Source organism: Micromys minutus, assembly GCF_963924665.1.
Source record: "Micromys minutus genome assembly, chromosome: 19".
In the NCBI taxonomy this organism is placed as follows: domain Eukaryota; kingdom Metazoa; phylum Chordata; class Mammalia; order Rodentia; family Muridae; genus Micromys; species Micromys minutus.
This window is the reverse complement of record NC_137954.1, coordinates 36,189,979-36,208,611: the sequence shown is the minus strand read 5'-3', so window position 1 is coordinate 36,208,611 and position 18,633 is coordinate 36,189,979. Positions and strand designations below refer to the sequence as shown.

Here is an 18,633-nt window from a genome sequence, read left to right as displayed (position 1 = left end):
TCTGACACTGTCTCCACTCATTTTCTGTTACCGTAGCTGAATAATAGACAGCGTTCCTTATAAAGAATGGCAGTTTAATTAGCCCCTGGCTCTGGAAGCTGAAACTTCCAAGAGTTGCTGGCCTCTGATAAGGGCCTTCCAGTTTGATCATAATAGCAGAGGCCCTCAAATGGCAGAGGCAGGGCAGGTATGCTAATTTAAGTCTCTCTGCTTCATGCAAAGACACTAATGTCATTTCAGGCCCTTCCTCAGAACCTCATCTGACCCTAGCTACTTCCCAAAGTCTTACCTGCAAATATCATTAACATGTGAATGTGAAGATCAAGTTTTAGAAGCTTGAGCTTACGGTGGGCACATTCAAACCACAGCAGATAACTGGGCTACACCACCATCTGGTTTTCATGGGACAAACCCTATTTTGTATGAATGTGCGCATGGGTGTATGTGCATATGTATACACTAAAGATTGAACCCAGGACCTTGCCTATGTCCAGCAAGCAAGCTACAAACTGAGCAACATCTCTAGCTCCTTTAAAACTGGGATTTCATGTAGTCTAGTCTGGCCTCTGCATGTTGCTGTGGCTGGCCTTGGACTCCTGCTCCTCTTGCTTGCCCAGCCCAGCTACAATGATGAGGTAACACTGAAACTCCGTATCCTTTGTCCAGGGTAACTGGTATGACTACTCTGATGTCAATCTACCTTTTTTAGTTGAAAGTTGAAGTCTCCCCGATTAATCCATCTTACTTTTGGTTTCTTCATTTGTTTTGCCCACAGAGGACCTACACATCTTGTTTTTGTTCTATACTTTTATGTCTTGAGAGGAAAAACTAGGTAGGTTAGCCAAGAGTGGCCTCAAACTTATGATCGTTCTGTGTCCTGAGTGCATGGATTGTGGGTTTGTGCCACAATGCGCTGAAGAACTATGCAGAGCAGTAAGGGGGCAGGGGGAATGCTCCACTGCAGCACATAACAGAGCTGATCTTCACTAGATGCTCATTCAAGGTAAGACATCACCCATCACGGTTCATGAAGCACTTCTATGTGGGACCTGTACTTCAGGGCCTTGAGAAGTTGGACAACGAGCCAATTTGGGATTCAAGGGTGACACATCTGGAGCCCACAGATTAAGCCCAGTGTTTTCAAACCCAGTGGCTTGCTCACTTACTGGCTGTATTGGTCAACAAAAACTATCAGTTCCCAAAAGGAGAAGTGGGGCTGGAGAATGGTTCCGTGGTTAAGGTTTAAGTCCCCAAACCCACAGGGCCACTAACAACCACCTATTAACTCCAGTTCCAGGGAATCTGATGCCCTCTTCTGGCCTCCACAGGGACTGCATGTACACGGTAAACAGGCTTACACATAGGCAAACGCCCATACACGTTAAATAATTAAACAAACAAACAAAAACAAAAGGGAGAAGCGTCTCCCTGGACTCCCCAAGTGAGACCTGGTTCAGAGAGGGTCTCTGGAAAGGCATGATCATGGGAAGATAGAGAGCCATCCACGGAAGACAGAAGGCCATGACGGGGAATGCAATGACTTCTTGTTTTGAGGTAGGATCTCTCATTGTCCAGGCCTCAACATAGACACATAGCCAAGGACAGCCTTGAACTTCTAATCTTCCTGTTTCTACTGCCCAAGTGCTGGAATTCTATGCACAGATCATTTAGTTTATGTGGTTTGAACCTCTTGGGATTGAACCAACTTAGGCATGTCCACAGCCTGAATGTGGTGACTTCTAATGTCCTTCTCCTTTTCCAATCCTGCTATCAACCAATCGGTGTGGCATATGCTTTTACCCCCAGGACTTGGGAGACAGGGGCAGGCAGATCTTTGAGTCTGAGGCCAATATGGTTTATATAGTGAGTTCCAGGACAGCCAGGGCTACATAGAGAAACCCTGTCTCAAAAAAAAAAAAAAAAAAAAAAAAAAAAAAAAAAATCCTGCTATCAATGATAACAGCAACAGGCGGAGCCAAGGACACAGATAGGGCCTAGGAAATAGTATGAGGCTGAGGAATTCTAAAAGCCCTGCTTTTCAGTATAGAGATGAAGGTCCCACCTGATACTTGAATCTTCTTCACAACCTTCTCCGTGTTATTGGTCACAGTCACAGTCACAGGGATGGGTTCCCCATGGAAATAAATCTGAAAAATGAGAGAAGAGTTAAAGAGAAGAACGGAGTGCAGAGGATGGCATCTGTGAACCCAGGGCTCCCTGGACCAAGATTTTCTTAATCTCTTTCCAATAAATAAGGCTGGATACCCCGCAGTGTTAGGAAATCTAAAATGATAGCAACATTTCCTCTAGAGGAGGCTATGAACATGTTCAGCCTCATCTGGAGAAAGAAGGCCAAGGAGGTTGGAAGTTGTCGTGGTCAGCTTTGTCAACTTGACACAACTGAGAATCACCTGAGAAGGAAGTCTTGAGAAGGATCATATACCTCCAGTTAGTCTCTGTGCATGTCTATGGGCAGTTGTCCTGATTGTTAATTGATGTGGTCAGAGCCAGACCCACTGTGAGTGGCGCCATTCCCTAGGCAGAGGGCTTTTGGAAGTTCCTGCCTTGACTTCATTCTTTGGGGGTAGAACGTGTGAAATGAAGGCACTAGGAGAGCTGGCTGACGGAGCTTTACCTAACAACACCCTGCGCCATCCATGCCTACACGTGTGTACACAGCATGGCTAAACCTGCACCTCATTGACTGGACCACAAGAGCCTTGGCCTTCACCTTCTACTACCATGACTCTCTTCACTAATGACACCACCCTTAACATGGCTACCCTGTGAGTTTTCCATGAAATCTGAATTTCCCAAGAAAGTGAGCAACTTAAAACAATACAGTGAGCAATGCTTCCTTAGAGAATGAAGGTCTGGGAGTGGCCAGGGCAGCTGGAAGGAGATAGATACAATCTCTACAGCCCCCCAGTCTATGGGGATAGCCAACAAGTACAATGGTGAAGCCATGGTAGCCCATGGTGACTAGCTCCAAGTTAGTGGAAATAAGCTGGTAATTTGCAGACACCTATGCTTTTACTATGGCAGAGTCAAGGTGACTTGTGTGAATCTACAGAATGGGGGAGGGGCTGTGGTCTAAACCCCATGGGGATAAGAATTACCTCTTTGCTGAGGGAGACTGAGAGGTGCAGGGGCTTGTCAGACATGAAGAACTGCCAGGAGGCTTCAGCACAGGGCTGGGGACCCATCTCATGAGGTGCATGCTGCACTTTCCGGATCAGTAATCTCACAGAGCTCCTGAGGAGAAAAGGCCCAGGGTTCATGGTTGGTGCCCCCGCCCCAACCCTGAATGCTTCAAATTGCCCTGTCAGAGGACATGGGAAAAGGCCTGTTCTGATCCCTCTTCTATGATTCCAGGGGTTTGAATGCTGAACCGGCAAAGCCCATAGGGTCCCCTGCATTCTCTCAGAATGATTAGCATCCTCGAATGAGAGCCCATGTCATGGTTTCTGATGTCTTATGCAACCAGATTTTAGAGCTCCATGTAACTGTGGCACATTGTCATTGTCATAAGAACCAAAAGCACATAGCTTGGGAAATAGAGTGCTTATCTGGCAGGTCATGGTACATATGATGGGTAGGCTCCATAACAAGACACACAGCCTGGGGAGATGTAGATGCTGAACGTGAGGAGAATATGGGAAGGGATGGGACGGGTGGAGACTTAGGAGTGAAAGTGAGTTATCAAATAAAAAGACACAGCTAAGAGGGGGAGGTAATGGGAGGATGTGGAGGGGCAGCAGGAGGAAAGAAAAGTGGGGGTGCATGTTATCCTATTGCATTGTATATACGTATGAAATGCTCAAAGAATTTTAACGAATGAGCACCTGGTGAGGGGAGGAATGTTTATTGGTGACAGAGATTCTGTTTGGAATGGTACAAAAGCTATGAGTTAGATTCTGATGACGGTGAAACATAGTGAATAAATTTCGTGTTATGGTGTCACGTGTTTCAAAGTGATTAGAATCACAAGCTTCATAGTGTATGCCTCTTATCGTAAGTTCAAAAATGTCTTAAACATGCTATCTTATACCTGGAGTTCCCATGTTTGGGAAACTGAGGCAGAAGGAACACCCATGAGTTCTAGGGCAGTCTTGACTACAGAGTGAGACTCTTTTGAAATAAAATAGAATAAAATAAAATAAAAACTAAGAAGGGAAAATAAATAAATAGGAAGAGAATGAAAGGACCTGGACGGTTTGGGGGTCCTTAGGTCCCTGAGGTTGTTAAATCCATTGTCAATCTGTTTTATGTTACCCCATATTGGTAGTCATTGCCTCCCCTGCCGAAATGGCAGATAGTTCAGGCCTTATCTGCCTTGATCTTGTTAGACTCCATGACACCAGCCACTAGGAACTAATTCGAAGAGTCTGTCACACCAGGATAAAGGGGGAGTATTTCTTATCCCCACCTCTATACCACCAGACCCTCCCTAAGTCCCTCAAGGGTACTCTTACTTCTTGGGGATCTTGTCCTCTTCAGCATCTGCGATTTCTGTGGCAAATGCTTTAACCTCAAAGTCAACCCCACAGCTCTATTGGAGACAAGAGAACAGAGAGGGCAGTGATCAGCACCTCCCTAACAGCTCAGAGGTCACATATATCTGTAGGGGGATATATGGCCCTAGCTTTTCTCCTAAACTGTGTCTTCCTTGAGGTTGTCCCATGAAGACTAGTAGAGAAGTTTACTGCTAATCCGACACTGACATCAGCATCCTAGTTAGGGTCACTATTGCTGTGATAAAACACCTGCTTGCTCCCCATGGCTTGCTCAGCCTGCTTCTTATAGAACACAGGACCACCAGTCCAGGGATGGCACCACCCGCAATAGGCTGAATCTTTCTCCATCAGTCACTAATGAAGAAAATAGCCTGGCAGTGGTGGGGCACGCCTTTACTTCAGCACTTCAGGAGGCAGAGGCAGAGGCAGGTGGATCTCTGAGCTGGAGGCCAGCCTGGACTACAGAGTAAGTTCCAGGCCAGCCAGGACTACGGAGAAAAACCCTTATTTGAAAAATAAACAAACAAATTCTGTAGGCTAGTCTGCAGCCTGATCTTAAGGAGGCATTTTCTTAATTGAGGCTCCTCCCCTCCTCTTTGATGGTTCTCGCCTGGGTCAAGTTGACATAAATCATCTAGCACAAGCAGCAAGCACGGGATGAAGAGCTACTACAGAAGGACAGCCTGACGACATGCCTGCTGACACGTGCCTCTCCAGTCCAGGCAGGTCCATGCCTCCCTCTACTTTGTTCTCAAATGTGCAACCTGATCCCGCACGACCTTCTGACTTAACGCTGCACACAGGTCTTTACAGCACTAGGAGCGGCATCCATGAATGTCCTGTCGGATAGCAAACACTCAGACCTTGGTGGTTCCCCAAAGCCAACCCTGGCCAGACAGGAATGGCTCACAATGGTTGAATGTTTCCTTCTAAATGAAGTGAAACAGTAAGATGGCCTCATTTTCAAAATGAAAGAGGACTTTTAACTCTGCATGGATGGAGTATATGCATCTGCCTGTGATCTCCAGCCCTTGGCTCCCCGTGTAGGCGCAGCACATCCTGGTCTCTGCCCCGAGGAAAAAAGAAGGGATAACAAGGGTATCTCTTGTGTCCCAATGCCACATGCAAACGGCGACAGCTGATCCTAATGGTTCTGGGACTAAGGAACACAATACCTCTCAGGTTGTAGACAAACAGGCACAATGTAGACACAATGTCTGCAGGCAGCCTGCACATCACCTACCCATCCCACCTAGCTGTTTCATTCTGTGCTGGTCTCTGAACCAGCCACACACTTCCATAGGCCTCTCAGGGCTCTGGGGTTCCCCTAGGCTGAATCATTCACTCTCTTTACAGCTGTGTAAAACTGAATGACAATGTAATAATTGATCATGTACTTTAAACTGTTTGCCTATATATTATGTTCTGTTAACCTATATGTTATTTATAGTGTTAAGATATTTTACTGTGTAACCTTTATATAGTGGTAAAGTATATTAGTATATATTATATCATTGTCATTAATATAATAACATCAAATAAATTATATAATATTGTAGAAGATTATAGCATGTAACTTGTGTTATATAAAATGACATATATTATATTCATGTTATATTATATATACACATATACATATATATATTTAATAATCTCCTATGTGTCCCTCAAGCCTCCAGCTGCAACCAAGTCCCTAGCTCAAAGAAACAGGAGGTTCCCAGCTCAGAGCCCTCCTGCCAAGATAATACCCCCTTCCCTCTAAGAATAGAGGGGATAAGAGGGGCTTTAGCCTGCACAGGGCTGTAAAACTCCAGACAGGTCATCTAAGAATTAGGATTCAGGGTCTCCTTGAAAGGGCACTAATGGATCTGATGAGGCTCAGTTGTATTTTCTTAGTTCTTGGTCTCCTTATCTTGAGTGCAACCTGACCCTGCACGACCTTCTGACTTAATGCTGCACACAGAACTAGGGACACGGCTGTTTATGGGACTAGTAGCAGCATCCATGGATGTCCTGTTGGGTTGGAAACACTTGGACCCTGGTGCCTCCCCCAAAGCCCTGATCTCAGCTATGCTCAGCTTCCCTGGATCATGCATTCAAACGTTCAGAAGTAATATTTATAGTGTGGCCTAGAAATCAGATGCACGTGTGTGTGTGTGTGTGTGTGTGAAACCCCTTTCATGACATTGGCTTTGCAATGTTTGACCGGTATGCAATGGACTGCAAACAGTGTGTGGTCCCATTCCACTTAGTTCAATTCTCTGCTATTCCCTTCCAGCCCACGCCAGTTTTACAAGTGCAATTTCTGATCTATGAACCACCAGTGGATGATGGTACCGCACTGATGAACACTGTCCTTCCACTCCCCATCGTCAGTCGCTGCCCACTGTCCTTCACAGTCAAAGACCTGCTGTCACAGTCACCTATCCCCTTCTCCTCTGGTCTTCATTCCCTCCTCTGGGCCTGGAGTCCCTGGTCCATCTTGGTCACACCCTTCTTTCCCTTTCCCTCCCTTCCCCTTCACAGCACATGTTTGAGCAACTTCGGATCCATTCCTGACCCTTGGTAACCCTGACTCAGAACCTGCTATTCAGCCCCTCCACTGGCTCCCAAAGACCTGGCTGCCCTATGCCTTCCTCAACTTTCACCTTCCCGACCTCAGCTCCCACCCTTTGCCCCTCTGCCTCATTTGGCATGTAGCAGAAAACAACTTACGCATGTTCTCTCTGCTGCGCGTACCAGGGCCTCTCTCCCTGGAGAGTCTGGCTTTCCCCCTTTTCTTAGTATAAGGACTCTGACTTTAAATGTCATCTGTTGTCCCTCCCCTACACAAGCCTGAGGCGTTCCATAGTGCCTGTGGCCATCTAATATGTCCTACAGTTCTGTGTTCTTATTGTTGCCTATGACTTTCTGCTAGCATGTGATACCCAGGGGTCAATTTCTTGTTTACGAGGATGTTCATGGTTGGAGAGGGAGTCTTAATGCTGGGCTCTTTGAGTGTATTTGAAATTTTCAATGACAAAGGTTACTTTAAATGGCTGTGGAAAGTTTGGCTTGATGGCTCATCACTGTCAACCCAGCACTTGGGAGGCATTGGCAAGGTCAGGATTTCACATTGGGTTTCAGGCTCATGAGAACCTTCCTTGAAATAATCAACACCTATTGAGGGAGGATAACCTGTGCATTTCTTCTTTAACTTACCTTCCCTACATCTTGTGGAGCTGGCTGTAACATCACAGAACAGGGTAGATAGTCAGGAAACTGGAAAGACACAAACATACAACCGTGTTGTTCAGAGGGGTTATTCTACGAGCAGTATAAAACCATTGTACAAGATGACACAGAAACACAGAATTCTCCCACGCACCTGACACCCAGATCAATGCTGATTTATTGCCAAAAACCTCCAGCACATACAGAGACACACAACTGAGGTTGTAGCCAGGGCTTGTGTTCGTCACCTGGACCTGAGTGTGTCCACTAGGACCAAAGGTGTCTGATTACCGGGTTCATTCACCTCACTAACCTTTGTCCTATTCAGACATCCCTCTGGCCATTTTTACACACAACATACTACAATTTCTCTCTACAATGCTTAGAGCTTCTACAACGCAGTTTATGTAGCCATTCACCCTTGTTGGACACCTACATGGTGTTTAATAGTTTTGCCATTATAAATAATGCAACAGTAAATATACACCATCAAATCCTTTAGTCCGGTTTTAGAAAACTAATGGTATGTGAACTATCAAGTCAAAATCAAATTTGTGTGTGTATGTGAGTGTGTGTGTGTGAGAGAGAGACAGAGAGTGTGTGTGTGTGCTGTGTGTGAGTGTGTGTGTATGGGTGGGTGTGTGAGCATGGGTGGGTGTGTGAGCATGTGTATGTGTGTGTGAGTGTGTGTGTGAGAGAGAGAAAGAGAGTGTGTGTGTGCTGTGTGTGACCGTGTGTGTGTATGGGTGTGTGTGTGTGTATGGGTGGGTGTGTGAGCATGTGTGTGTGTATATGTGAGTGTGTGAGCGTGTGTGTGTGTGTGTGTGTGTGTGTGTAAGTGTTGAAGAGTAGGAACAGGGTCTTTCTCTGCTTCATTTACGCCTTCAACTTTCAATTCTCCTGCCTCTGCTTATCTGTTGCTGAGATTTGTGACTGAAAAATCACATTTTAAAAAAGATTTATTAATTTCTAAATATTTTAGAATGTTTTGTCTGTATGTATGTGTGCACTGCATATATGTGCCTGGTGTTTATGGAGGCCCAAAGAGAGTGACAGATCCCCTGAAACTGGAGTTAAAAACCACTTTCTGTGTGGGGATCCAAATTGGTATATGCCAGATAAATGCCCCAGCACCAAGCTACACTTCCAGATCTTAAGGAGCCCATTTCTGGCCAGTCATGTCAGCCCATGGCTTTAATTCCAGCACTTGAATGCAGAGACCAGAGAATCTGAGTTTGAAGCTAGTCTGGTCGACAACAGCAAACTTCAGGACAACCAGAAAAAAATTCCATTTGTAACATTTTTTTTTTGTTGTATTTTGCAGAGCAGGGGTTAAGATACATGGCCTCTAAAGGTTTTTTATATGAATTGCAAAATTTGTTACCACTTCAAGTTCTCAGCACAAGTATGCATGCTCATTTACTCTCTCTCTCTCTCTCTCTCTCTCTCTCTCTCTCTCTCTCTGTGTGTGTGTGTGTGTGTGTGTGTGTGTGATTTTTGAGAAGTCCTGGCTATCCTGGGACAGGCTCTGCAAAACCAAGTGGCCTTGAACTCAGAGATATGCCTGTCTACCTCCCAAGTACTCAGATTAAAGACATGCACCACCACATCCAGCAAAATAATTTTTTAAAAAAATAAGTTTTATATAACAATTGTGGTATAATAGGAGAACATAAAATTTTAGCTCATTTCAGTGCATGTTTCCTTGTGGTTAAATCTGTTTATACGGCCCCAGAATAGTCATAAGCATTTGTCTCCAGAATTTTCCATCATTCCAAAGAGAAACTCTATCCATGGAACCTGAAATCCCTGTCTTCCTCCCCAGCTAGTCAGTAGACCTGGTCTCCTTTCTGTCTAAATTAATGGAATTCAACCCATTGCTTCATGGAAATGCAACTGTATGGTACGTTTTGTATCTATTTTTCCTTTTGTATCTGTCTTGTTTTATGTGGCATCATGTTTTTTTGGGGTTCATGTATGTTCTGACTTAGACAACATTTCTTGACTTTTATCTGTTTTACTGAGAGTTTCTCTGTGTAGCCCTAGCTGTCCTGGAACTCACTCTGTAGACCAGGCTGGTCTCCAACTCACAGAGTTCTTCCTCCTGAGTGCTGAGATTAAAGGCATGCACCACCACTACCCTGCTATTTCTTGATCTTTTTAAGGCTGAACCACATCATGTTGGAGGCACATGTGTCAAATAAGATAGTATTGCAAACAGAAAGGGTCATAGAGGCTTGCTCATATCCACCTCTTGCCCAGGGCTGGAATTTCACTAGGAGACACATGGGCCTTAGGAGAAGTGAGAGGACAGAGTAAGGCTGTGATTCAATGCCCAGAACCATGTAGGGGAGCAGGGGTAAAAGATGGCACTCAATCTACCAAGACCTCCTGTCCCAAAGCAGATTCCTGCTTGCTTAGAAATCCCTGGGGCCAGCTCAGGGTCATGTCTACCAGTTTCTTTTTATGGTGATTGAGAGAAGACAGAACATACTTATCTAATTAGGTGGTCAAATGAAGGAAAATATCCAAGGGGCAGGTTGAAATGGTGCTTTCTGAGGCAGCAAGGCTATTTCCAAAGACTTAAAAACAGGCTAACGCAGACCGTGCAATCTAGAATTTCTTTCAAGGGTGCAATTTACAAGCCCACAGATGTGGGCCTCTGTCCCCTTCTCTTTGCCCTGTTTCTATCATAGGGTACCATGGATGAAGGAGGCAAGCCGGGGGAGCAGGAAGGGTAAGGAAGAGCTCACCGTGAGCAGGAATGGGTACGTGTTAGCTCCCAGTTTCTTGAGCAGGCTTGACTGGAGTTGGGTTGGGGCGCTCATGGCCCCAACAGGAGGGTATACCTGGACCCGAGAAAAATACAGGTCCCTGCGGAAGGTCAGGCCCATCACATCAATGTCCTCCTGGCCATAGCGGAAGGCGCAAGTTAGGGTGACATACACTGGGGAAGGACAGGTGACAGGTTAGTCTTGGTTTACTGCACAGGCCCATCTACCTCAGCCACTGGCACTGAGTGGAGCCAGCAACAGAGTGACCATACCATGATGTCTGCCCCAGGGTGCTCTGCTGCCCGGAAGTGACGGGGAGAGGGAGTGGGGGGTGGAGGGTGCTGGGAGAATAATACTGTGCAGCTGGTCAGCACATTTTGGGAGGATTAACATGTGCTTAGGGTTAGAGTTCATTATCTAAAATCAGGACTCTCACAGATTAGGAGCCATCTCCTTGGCAACCATATTATTTTGTTAGGATGGCAGAAATCTATGGATAGGCTAATTGAGTAAAGGCATCTGCTTCCAAGACTGACAACCAAAACTCAATTTCCAGGATCCACATGGTAGCAGGAGAGAAGCAACTCTCCACAAGTTGAACCTCTACATGTGAACCTTAGAACTTGTGTACCCACCCACATACATATGTACATATACAGGGACACACACACGTACTCCACAAGTAAAAAAATATAATAAATTAAAGCAATGTGTGGATAGATGTGCCCAGTCCACCTGGCTTTACTGTCTCCTCCCCCCTCTCTCCTCCTGGTCCACCAGCTTGACGATCTGGAGTTGGATGTCTGAAATGGTGCTAACTTGCTTGCCTTAGAGAGGGCAGGATGTCTGGAGAGACAAACAGTGCTGGAAGCAAAACAGACATGTGCCTGAGCCACATGGAGGCTGAGGGAACAGCCAAAGGCTTGGGCCAGGCAGGGAGACAAAATCAAACGTGAGAAGCTTCCTTTATAGTCTTTGTGCGTTGCTCAGAGGCACACTGAACAGTCTCTAAATCATCGCTTCTCAAAATTCTGTCTGATTAAAGGGAGCCAGCGCCCAGTGGATGAAAGACAGGAAGTCCACAGTCCTCCATAATAAGGCTTGTTGGAAGTGGTACCCAAGTTCCCTAGCTTTGGCTGAGAATTCTTCTGTGTCAGTTCTGAGGCCAGTTGCCCCTTGACTGCTGACTCAGAACCACTCCTTTATCCTTCCTTACAGGGCTTGAGAAAGGCGATCTCTGCCTGCACCCACTCAGCTGTGGTTTTCCCCTGAGAGCTGAACCCCTGTGTGGTAAATGCCTGGACTGGTTGGGTTCAGGCCAGAGGGCTGAAGAGCGCCCCAGGAAGGTAGGGAAACAGAAGAGAGAAATTTTCTGTCTTTCCTGCCTTGCTCCCCTCTCACCCGACCCTGCTACCAGCCCACACCTGACATATTCCAGTGGGTACATCCATTAGAACAATGCCTTGTGGTTGCCAGGAGCAACCACTCCAAAGGCATATTTAGAATGGATCTGAGTCAGCGGCATCATCATAAGCATAGCTCGAATCCGTTCTAATTCAGTTTTTGCAAGTGTCATTAGAAACAAATGGCTTGCCACACACAACTGCCAGAGATCTCAAGGGCACTGTGATACTGTGGCACAGAACTTTGCAAAGAAGCACAAAAATAAACTCTGGGTTTTATTCCCTTGCCTCTCAACAAGCATGGTTTCCTACTACCCAGAGATGAACTTCTCTGCCCGGAGGATGAGCAAGGGGCTTAGCTCACCTTTCTTCCCCTTCACTAGCTCAGGATCCACCAGTACAACACCATCTAAAACAAAAGAGAGAAAACCAAGAGAGTGGGATTAGGAAAACAAGGAATCTGACATTAGGGCTTCTGGCATCTTCTGTTTTTAGTGTGGAGGTGGGAGGCTGAAGTTTCATGTAGCCTTGGGCTTGCTCTGTAGCTAAGGATGACCATAAACAAGTAATCCTTCTGCCTCTGGGCCTGATTCATCAACCAGCTTGCTTTTTTATGGTTTTTAAGAATAGTATTTGTTTTCGAGGTCGGAGAGATGGCTCAGCGGTTAACTAAACTAGCTGTTCTCGCACAGGACCTGGGTTCGGGTTCCCAGCACCCATGTGGCAACACACATCTGTCTGTAGCTCCAGTTTCAGGGGATCCAACAGCCCTTCTGTCCTCTGATGGCTCCTGCATGCATATTATGCACATACATGCACTGAGGCCCACATACTTACACATAAAATAAAATAATGAGAATCGTCATTTTTAAAATGTGGTTCTGGGGATCAAATTCTGGTTGTCAGTCTTGGCAGCAAGCATCTTTGCCCACTAAGGACAGTTTTATCCTCAGTGTTTAAAACTCTCAATCTCCCCCCCCCCCATACATCTTTCAAACAGTTGCTAGTGGAACGCTTAGCAAGCCAGAGAAAGCTGCAGAGCGAGTGCAGAGGTCCACAGCAATCTCCATCCAGTCAGCTCTTGTGCTCTGACTTGGATGAGGTCATGGTAAGTACACAATGGGTGTGCAAAGCTCGGTGTGGTTTTACCATAGGTGGGGATCTGTGTGAGCACCACAGTCCAGATGTGGAAGTGTTCTGGCATCACTAAGGTCTCCTTTAGGCTGTATTGTACCACCCATCTCTGCTCCCACCATCCTTAGCCTGTGGCAAGCATTGTCTATAGACATTCTGTCATCTTGAGAATGTTATATAAGTGGAATTATAAGGTCTCTACCACTTTGAGGTGCAGACTTTTTTTTAACCCATTATGTTACAGGCATCAAGAGCTAACACTTTTTACTTTTCTTCTTCTTCCTTCCTCTTCCTTCCTCTTCCTCTTCCTTCCTCTTCCTCTTCCTTCCTCTTTTTCTTCCTCCTCCTCCTCCTCCTCTTCTTCTCCCTCCCTCCCTCCCCACACCACCTTTCTTCTCTCTCTGGTCTTTTCTCATTTATCCTGCCTCAGTCTCCCAAGTGCTGGGATCACAGGTGTGTGCCAACAACTGGCTGTTTGCTCTTTTCTGTGATTGAATAGTAGTCCATGGTTTGGATATAGCACAGTTTGTTTAACGATCCTCATCTACTGAAGAAAGACCATGCTCTGTAGACCAGGCTGGCTGCAAAATCAAGAGATCTGCCTGCCTCTGCCTCCCATGTGCTGGGATTAAAGGTGTGTGCCACTACTTGGCTGAGATTGATTTTTTAAAAAAATATTTGTTTTATATAGGTGTTTGCCGGCAGGTATGTATGTACCCAGAAGGGGGCATCAAATATCCTGGAGGTGTGAGCTGCTGTGTGGTTGCTGGGATTTGAACTCAGGTCCTCTGTAAGAGCAGCCAGTGCTCTTAACCACTAAGCTGTCTCTATCCTTTTTTGTTTGTACATTTTTTGAGACAAGTTCTCTTTGTGTAGCCCTGACTGTCCGGAAACTCACTATGTAGACCAGGCTGGCTTCAAATTCACAGAGACCCATGTGACGCTGCCTCCTGAACGCTAAAATGAAAGGTATGGGCCACCACCCCCTACTGGCATCTTTGGGGTTTTTTTGGTTTTGTTTTGTTTTTTAAATAAAAACTAGCAGTCTAATGACTGAGAAGTAAAAACATTAAATTTCTCTCGAAATTCAACCTACCTACAGGCTCTACTTGGCTGACATGGTCCACATAGTCTCTCTTCCCCAGGTAGATCGTCACCTGCAGAAAGAACAAAGGCATTCACTCAGAGGCCAACAACTCTAAAGTCTTCCCAGTAGTGTATTTCTCTTCCCCTGATCCAGTGCTGAGAATCGAATCTAGAGCTGCAGGCAGGCAAGCTCTACCCTGGAGCCTCGGCCCCTTCAATTCGTTTTCAGCCCAGGAGAGCACCAGTGCCCAGTTCTACAGGCCCAGTCCAGCCAGACTCAGTGGAACTAGGGTTCCCCAAATGGTGGTAGACCATGCGAGTCTTACCCAGAGGCATAAACTCTCCTCAGATCCACCTATCTCTGTTCTTGCAGGAACCCTAACATGGCTACCTTCGAGTTTCTAGATGTGATGTCCTCTCCCTTCCTACAGAATAGCATCCAGTTCCTTGAAGGTGGCTAACAGGATCAGTCCTTACCTCTGGGTTCCAGACCCCTCTGTCCTCACCTTGGCCATGGCTGTGGCAGCTCTGCCACAGCACTATCACAGTTGAACCTCTCTGTTGCTGATGCCTGCAGCAAGGAAGGCTCTTCAGTGATATCTCTAACTGAGGAAGCCTTCCTCCTGCTTCAAGAGAACATTTCAGCACTTATGGGTTCCCGGTATCCCAGCATACTCTGGCTGCCCCTGTGCTATTTTGAGATAGAATTTCCCACTCTATTGCACAAGCTCTAGAACACACTGTGTAGCCCAGGCTGACTTCAAACCTGGTGCCACAGGGCTACTCAGGATCTGTACCCCTCCCCCTCTCGGCACATAGTCCACTTTCCTGACTTCCACTCTCCCCAGCACTGTTGGTCTATGGAAACAAAACCTCTCCAGGTTGCTACCTTGGTTTGAGGTTAAATGCTTAAAACAGGACAGCGTCTAATTGTGTAGCCCTGGCTGTCCTGAAACTTGTAGTCCAGGCTGGCCTCAAACTCAGAGTGATTCACTTGCCTTTGCCTCCTGACTACAGGGATTGAGGGTGTATTCTATCAAGCCTGGCTAGGGCCTGTTCTCACACTCTGGCAGAGAGGGAAAGGCTGCAGATCCAGTCCAGACTAGATGAACTAAGTTCCCCAGGGGTGGTAGGGACATCATGGGTCTTCACCAGGAGCAACTCTGAACTCAACTGAGAGCAAGATCACCCTTCTACTGCTCCGGGAAGGTGTGGGAAGGACGGGAGCAGGTAGAACAGGGAAGCCATGTGAAACCGACAGATAGACTTCTGGCAACTCACCATGGCTTAGCACAGCTTCCTGGATAAAATAGCCAGTCATGCACAAGATCCACCATCAACCATGAGGTCACACCAAGAAAAGGCCAGCCCTAATGGGTGATCCTTTTCCCCACCTCTCTTCCCTGCCTTGTCCCCTGCCCACACCTGTCTTTTACTTTAACATTTTTTAAAAAAGGTTGTATTCATTTTATTTAGACGAGTATGAGTTCTTTGCCTGCATGTATGCATGTATGTAGGTACATTACATATGTGCCTGGTGCCTGCAGAAGCCAGAAGAGGGCATCTGATGCCCTGGGACTGGTGTTATGAATGGTTGGTAGTTACCATGTAGGTGCCTAGAGCTGAACCCTGGATATCTGAAGAAACAGCAAATGCTCTTTAACTGTCGAGCCATCCCTCTAGCCAGCCAGCCAGCAAGCCTGCATCCTTCCTCTGACAAGTGCTTTCTGTGTAGCTCTGGCTGGCCTTGAACCTGTCCTGCCACTTCCAGCTCAAGAAGTGTTTCTTGATTGTTCTGACCCAGTTCTGAGCATCTGATTCCTTTGGCTTGTGATCGGCATAGTGTAGGCAGGTAACTCAGGCCCAACCAGTGAAGGTAAGAGGTAAGTCTCCTGGAGAGCTCCTGGGAAAGGTCCCCTGACATTTAAGACCATAGGGGCGTTCATCTTGTCTGCTTCCTGCCTAAATATCAACTGCCTCGTGTTCCTGCCACCAGGCCCCATTATGTTGGACAAGATGACCATGGATGTCTGTTAGGCATTAGTGGGGGGAGCGGGGAGGGAGGGGAAATGGTAAGTGATCAGAGAAGTCAGCACAAAGTAGAAAGGGGAAATGAGAAGGGCTGGACAGACACAGTGGAAGGAAGAGCTGGAGAATGAAAAAGATGGAGGGCCCCCAAAGCTATAACCTCAAAGAACCCAAGGGCTTGAGGGAAATGATGGCACTCCCAGCCAACAGAGGAGTGGGCAGGAGAAGGGCCCATGTGAAAAGCCTGAGTTCTTTGTGAGGCATCATGAGGAAACCGACTAGAAGAATAAGGCAGATCTGCTGTCGGTTAGGTGTACCAGCTAGATAGATATTCCACCAGACACACCAGCCTTAGGCTGCTAGTGTGTGTGCTAGTGTGGCCGGTGTGGGAACACACATTCCCACCATTGAGCAAGGAAGAATAGTGAGGTTGGGGTGGGACTGAGAGATGATGGGTTGCAGGATCCACTGTTGTCCCTCAGTTCTCTCTCACTGAAACTGCCCATGCCATGGACACAGGGTTTCCCTGGGCCTCATGATAGATGGTTGGCAAATTTACATTTGTCAAATGTCTGCTTCCTATTATTCTTACAATAACTTCCAAGAAGCCTCTCTTCTGTGCCACTTACCGACTTGTCCCGAGAGACTTTCTTGAAGATGACGTGGGCTTTATTGGTCTTCACACAGGCTGCCATGTTGTCTGACCTTTGGGATGTGTGTCAGAGGTTGAAAGGCTAAGGAAGTACAAGGGTCCCAAACATAAAGTTATGAATGCTCTGGACATAAAGCCCACTCCTGTGACTTCCTCCCAATGCTCCAGGGTCCATCCTTGATCAAATCAGCTTTCTGACCGGTTGTACTTTACTGCAGTGTGCATCTAAAAATCATTTATTTTTTAATATGTATGTGTGCCTGGTGTATATTGACACCCATAGAAGCCAGAAGAGGGTGTTGGATCTTTTGAAGCTGGAGTTATAACCTGACCTGGGTGCTGGGAACCGACCTCATATTTTCTGAAAGAACAGCAAGCACTTATAACTGTTGAGCCATTTCTCCAGCCCCAGTGCACCCCTCCACCCAGATGGGGTCTCCCTGGTTGGCCTGAAACTCACTGTGTGGCCAGAGTGGCCTCAAACTCATAGAGATCTACCTAAATCATGCGGGATCAAAGGTATGCGTCACCACGTCTGCCCCCCCCCCCCCCCGTATATTTTTCTTGGTGTGTTCTGTTTTTCTTGGTAAGCTTTAGACGTTTCAGTAAAACTTCACCAGTTAATGAACTTTGTATTTTTTATTAAACATTGGTATCATATACTTGTAAGGCTGCATCTAAAACGCTGCGATGACAGGTGTGGTGATTCCTACCTATAATCTCAGCACTCAGGGGACTGAGTTAGGGTTGCTAAAATTTTGAGGTCGGCCTGGACTACAAAGTGAGTTCTAGGGCAGCTGAGGTTATTCAGTAAGACTCTGTCTTAAACAAAATCAAACAATTCTGTCATGACTAGATTCTTGCTTCGCTCTTCCTCCTCTTCTTCCTCATTATGTAGCCCAGGTTGACCTCAAACTGGCAATCGTCCTGCCTAGTGCTGGATTACAGGTGTGCACCACCACACCTGCTTTTCTGGGCCTTATGGTAAGCCCACAGAAAATATCCCTGAAATATGCCATATGACTGCTCCCCAAATACAGTTGTCAGGGGCGTATGAGAACCCCAGTCCCACCAAGCAGGCCTTTCTTTTCCTTCAGTGTATCTGTTTCCTCTCCTCTGGCAGATAGTCAAGGCTATCTCATGGTTTGGAATTAAATGCACTCCAAGTTTCCCTTCCAAGTGAAAACCTGTGGAAGTCAGCAGTAGTAAGCCCCAGCACACTGCCTTGCAGAAGTACGTCTGTCTTTGTTGCCCCCTACTCCCACCCTGTGTCCACCCTGGTTTCTGAGGATGCTCGGGTTTGGTGCTCACTTACCTTGTAATTTGTCACCAAAGTCGGGAGAGGGTACCTGTGCTTTCAGATGGTGAGCGGCCAGGTCACACTCTGAGGGAACGGGTGAGATCCTATCAGATAACCTCACAGGGCAAGGGTGAGGCCCCTGGCTGCCACATGGGGGAATTTGTAGGGATCTGTGGAGATGCCCAGCTCTGAGGTCTCAGTGTCTAAAAAACAAATCAGATTTGAGGAACAGGGAGCTGATTGGATTAGCGGGATGGCAGATTGGCCACTTCAGCAGTTCTAAGCATTAGCTGGGAGCTCCAATCTTCTCAGAGGGTTCCCAGAGACACAGGAGCCATCCAGCTGACCTGGGCAAGGTGCAATGAGAGGAATAGCTAATTGAGAATTTTGTTTTTTAATCCTAAACCTCTTTAGGTTCTGGAAATAGATGGCTTATCCCTTTGCTCCTCACCATCATCAGGAAGGGGGATGTTCGACTGACAGACCTGATTAATTTCAGCAGGCATTAGGGCATTATATAAAGAAA

General features: G+C 46.5%; 1 protein-coding gene across 1 annotated transcript in view; it reads right to left on the bottom strand.

Annotated features, from left to right (window-relative positions):
* SAG (S-antigen visual arrestin) overlaps positions 1–16,850 on the bottom strand; it is a gene marked incomplete at both ends in the record, with an annotated part of 33,833 nt that extends 16,983 nt beyond the window's left edge. Inside the window, 8 exons of the mRNA XM_080932973.1 lie at positions 2,063–2,147; positions 3,120–3,255; positions 4,476–4,552; positions 7,719–7,778; positions 10,484–10,677; positions 12,272–12,316; positions 14,138–14,198; positions 16,785–16,850. Of these exons, the coding sequence (XP_080789099.1) occupies positions 2,063–2,147; positions 3,120–3,255; positions 4,476–4,552; positions 7,719–7,778; positions 10,484–10,677; positions 12,272–12,316; positions 14,138–14,198; positions 16,785–16,850 (724 nt within the window). The remainder of the gene's footprint in view (positions 1–2,062; positions 2,148–3,119; positions 3,256–4,475; positions 4,553–7,718; positions 7,779–10,483; positions 10,678–12,271; positions 12,317–14,137; positions 14,199–16,784) is intronic.
* Positions 16,851–18,633: the final 1,783 nt, after the last annotated feature.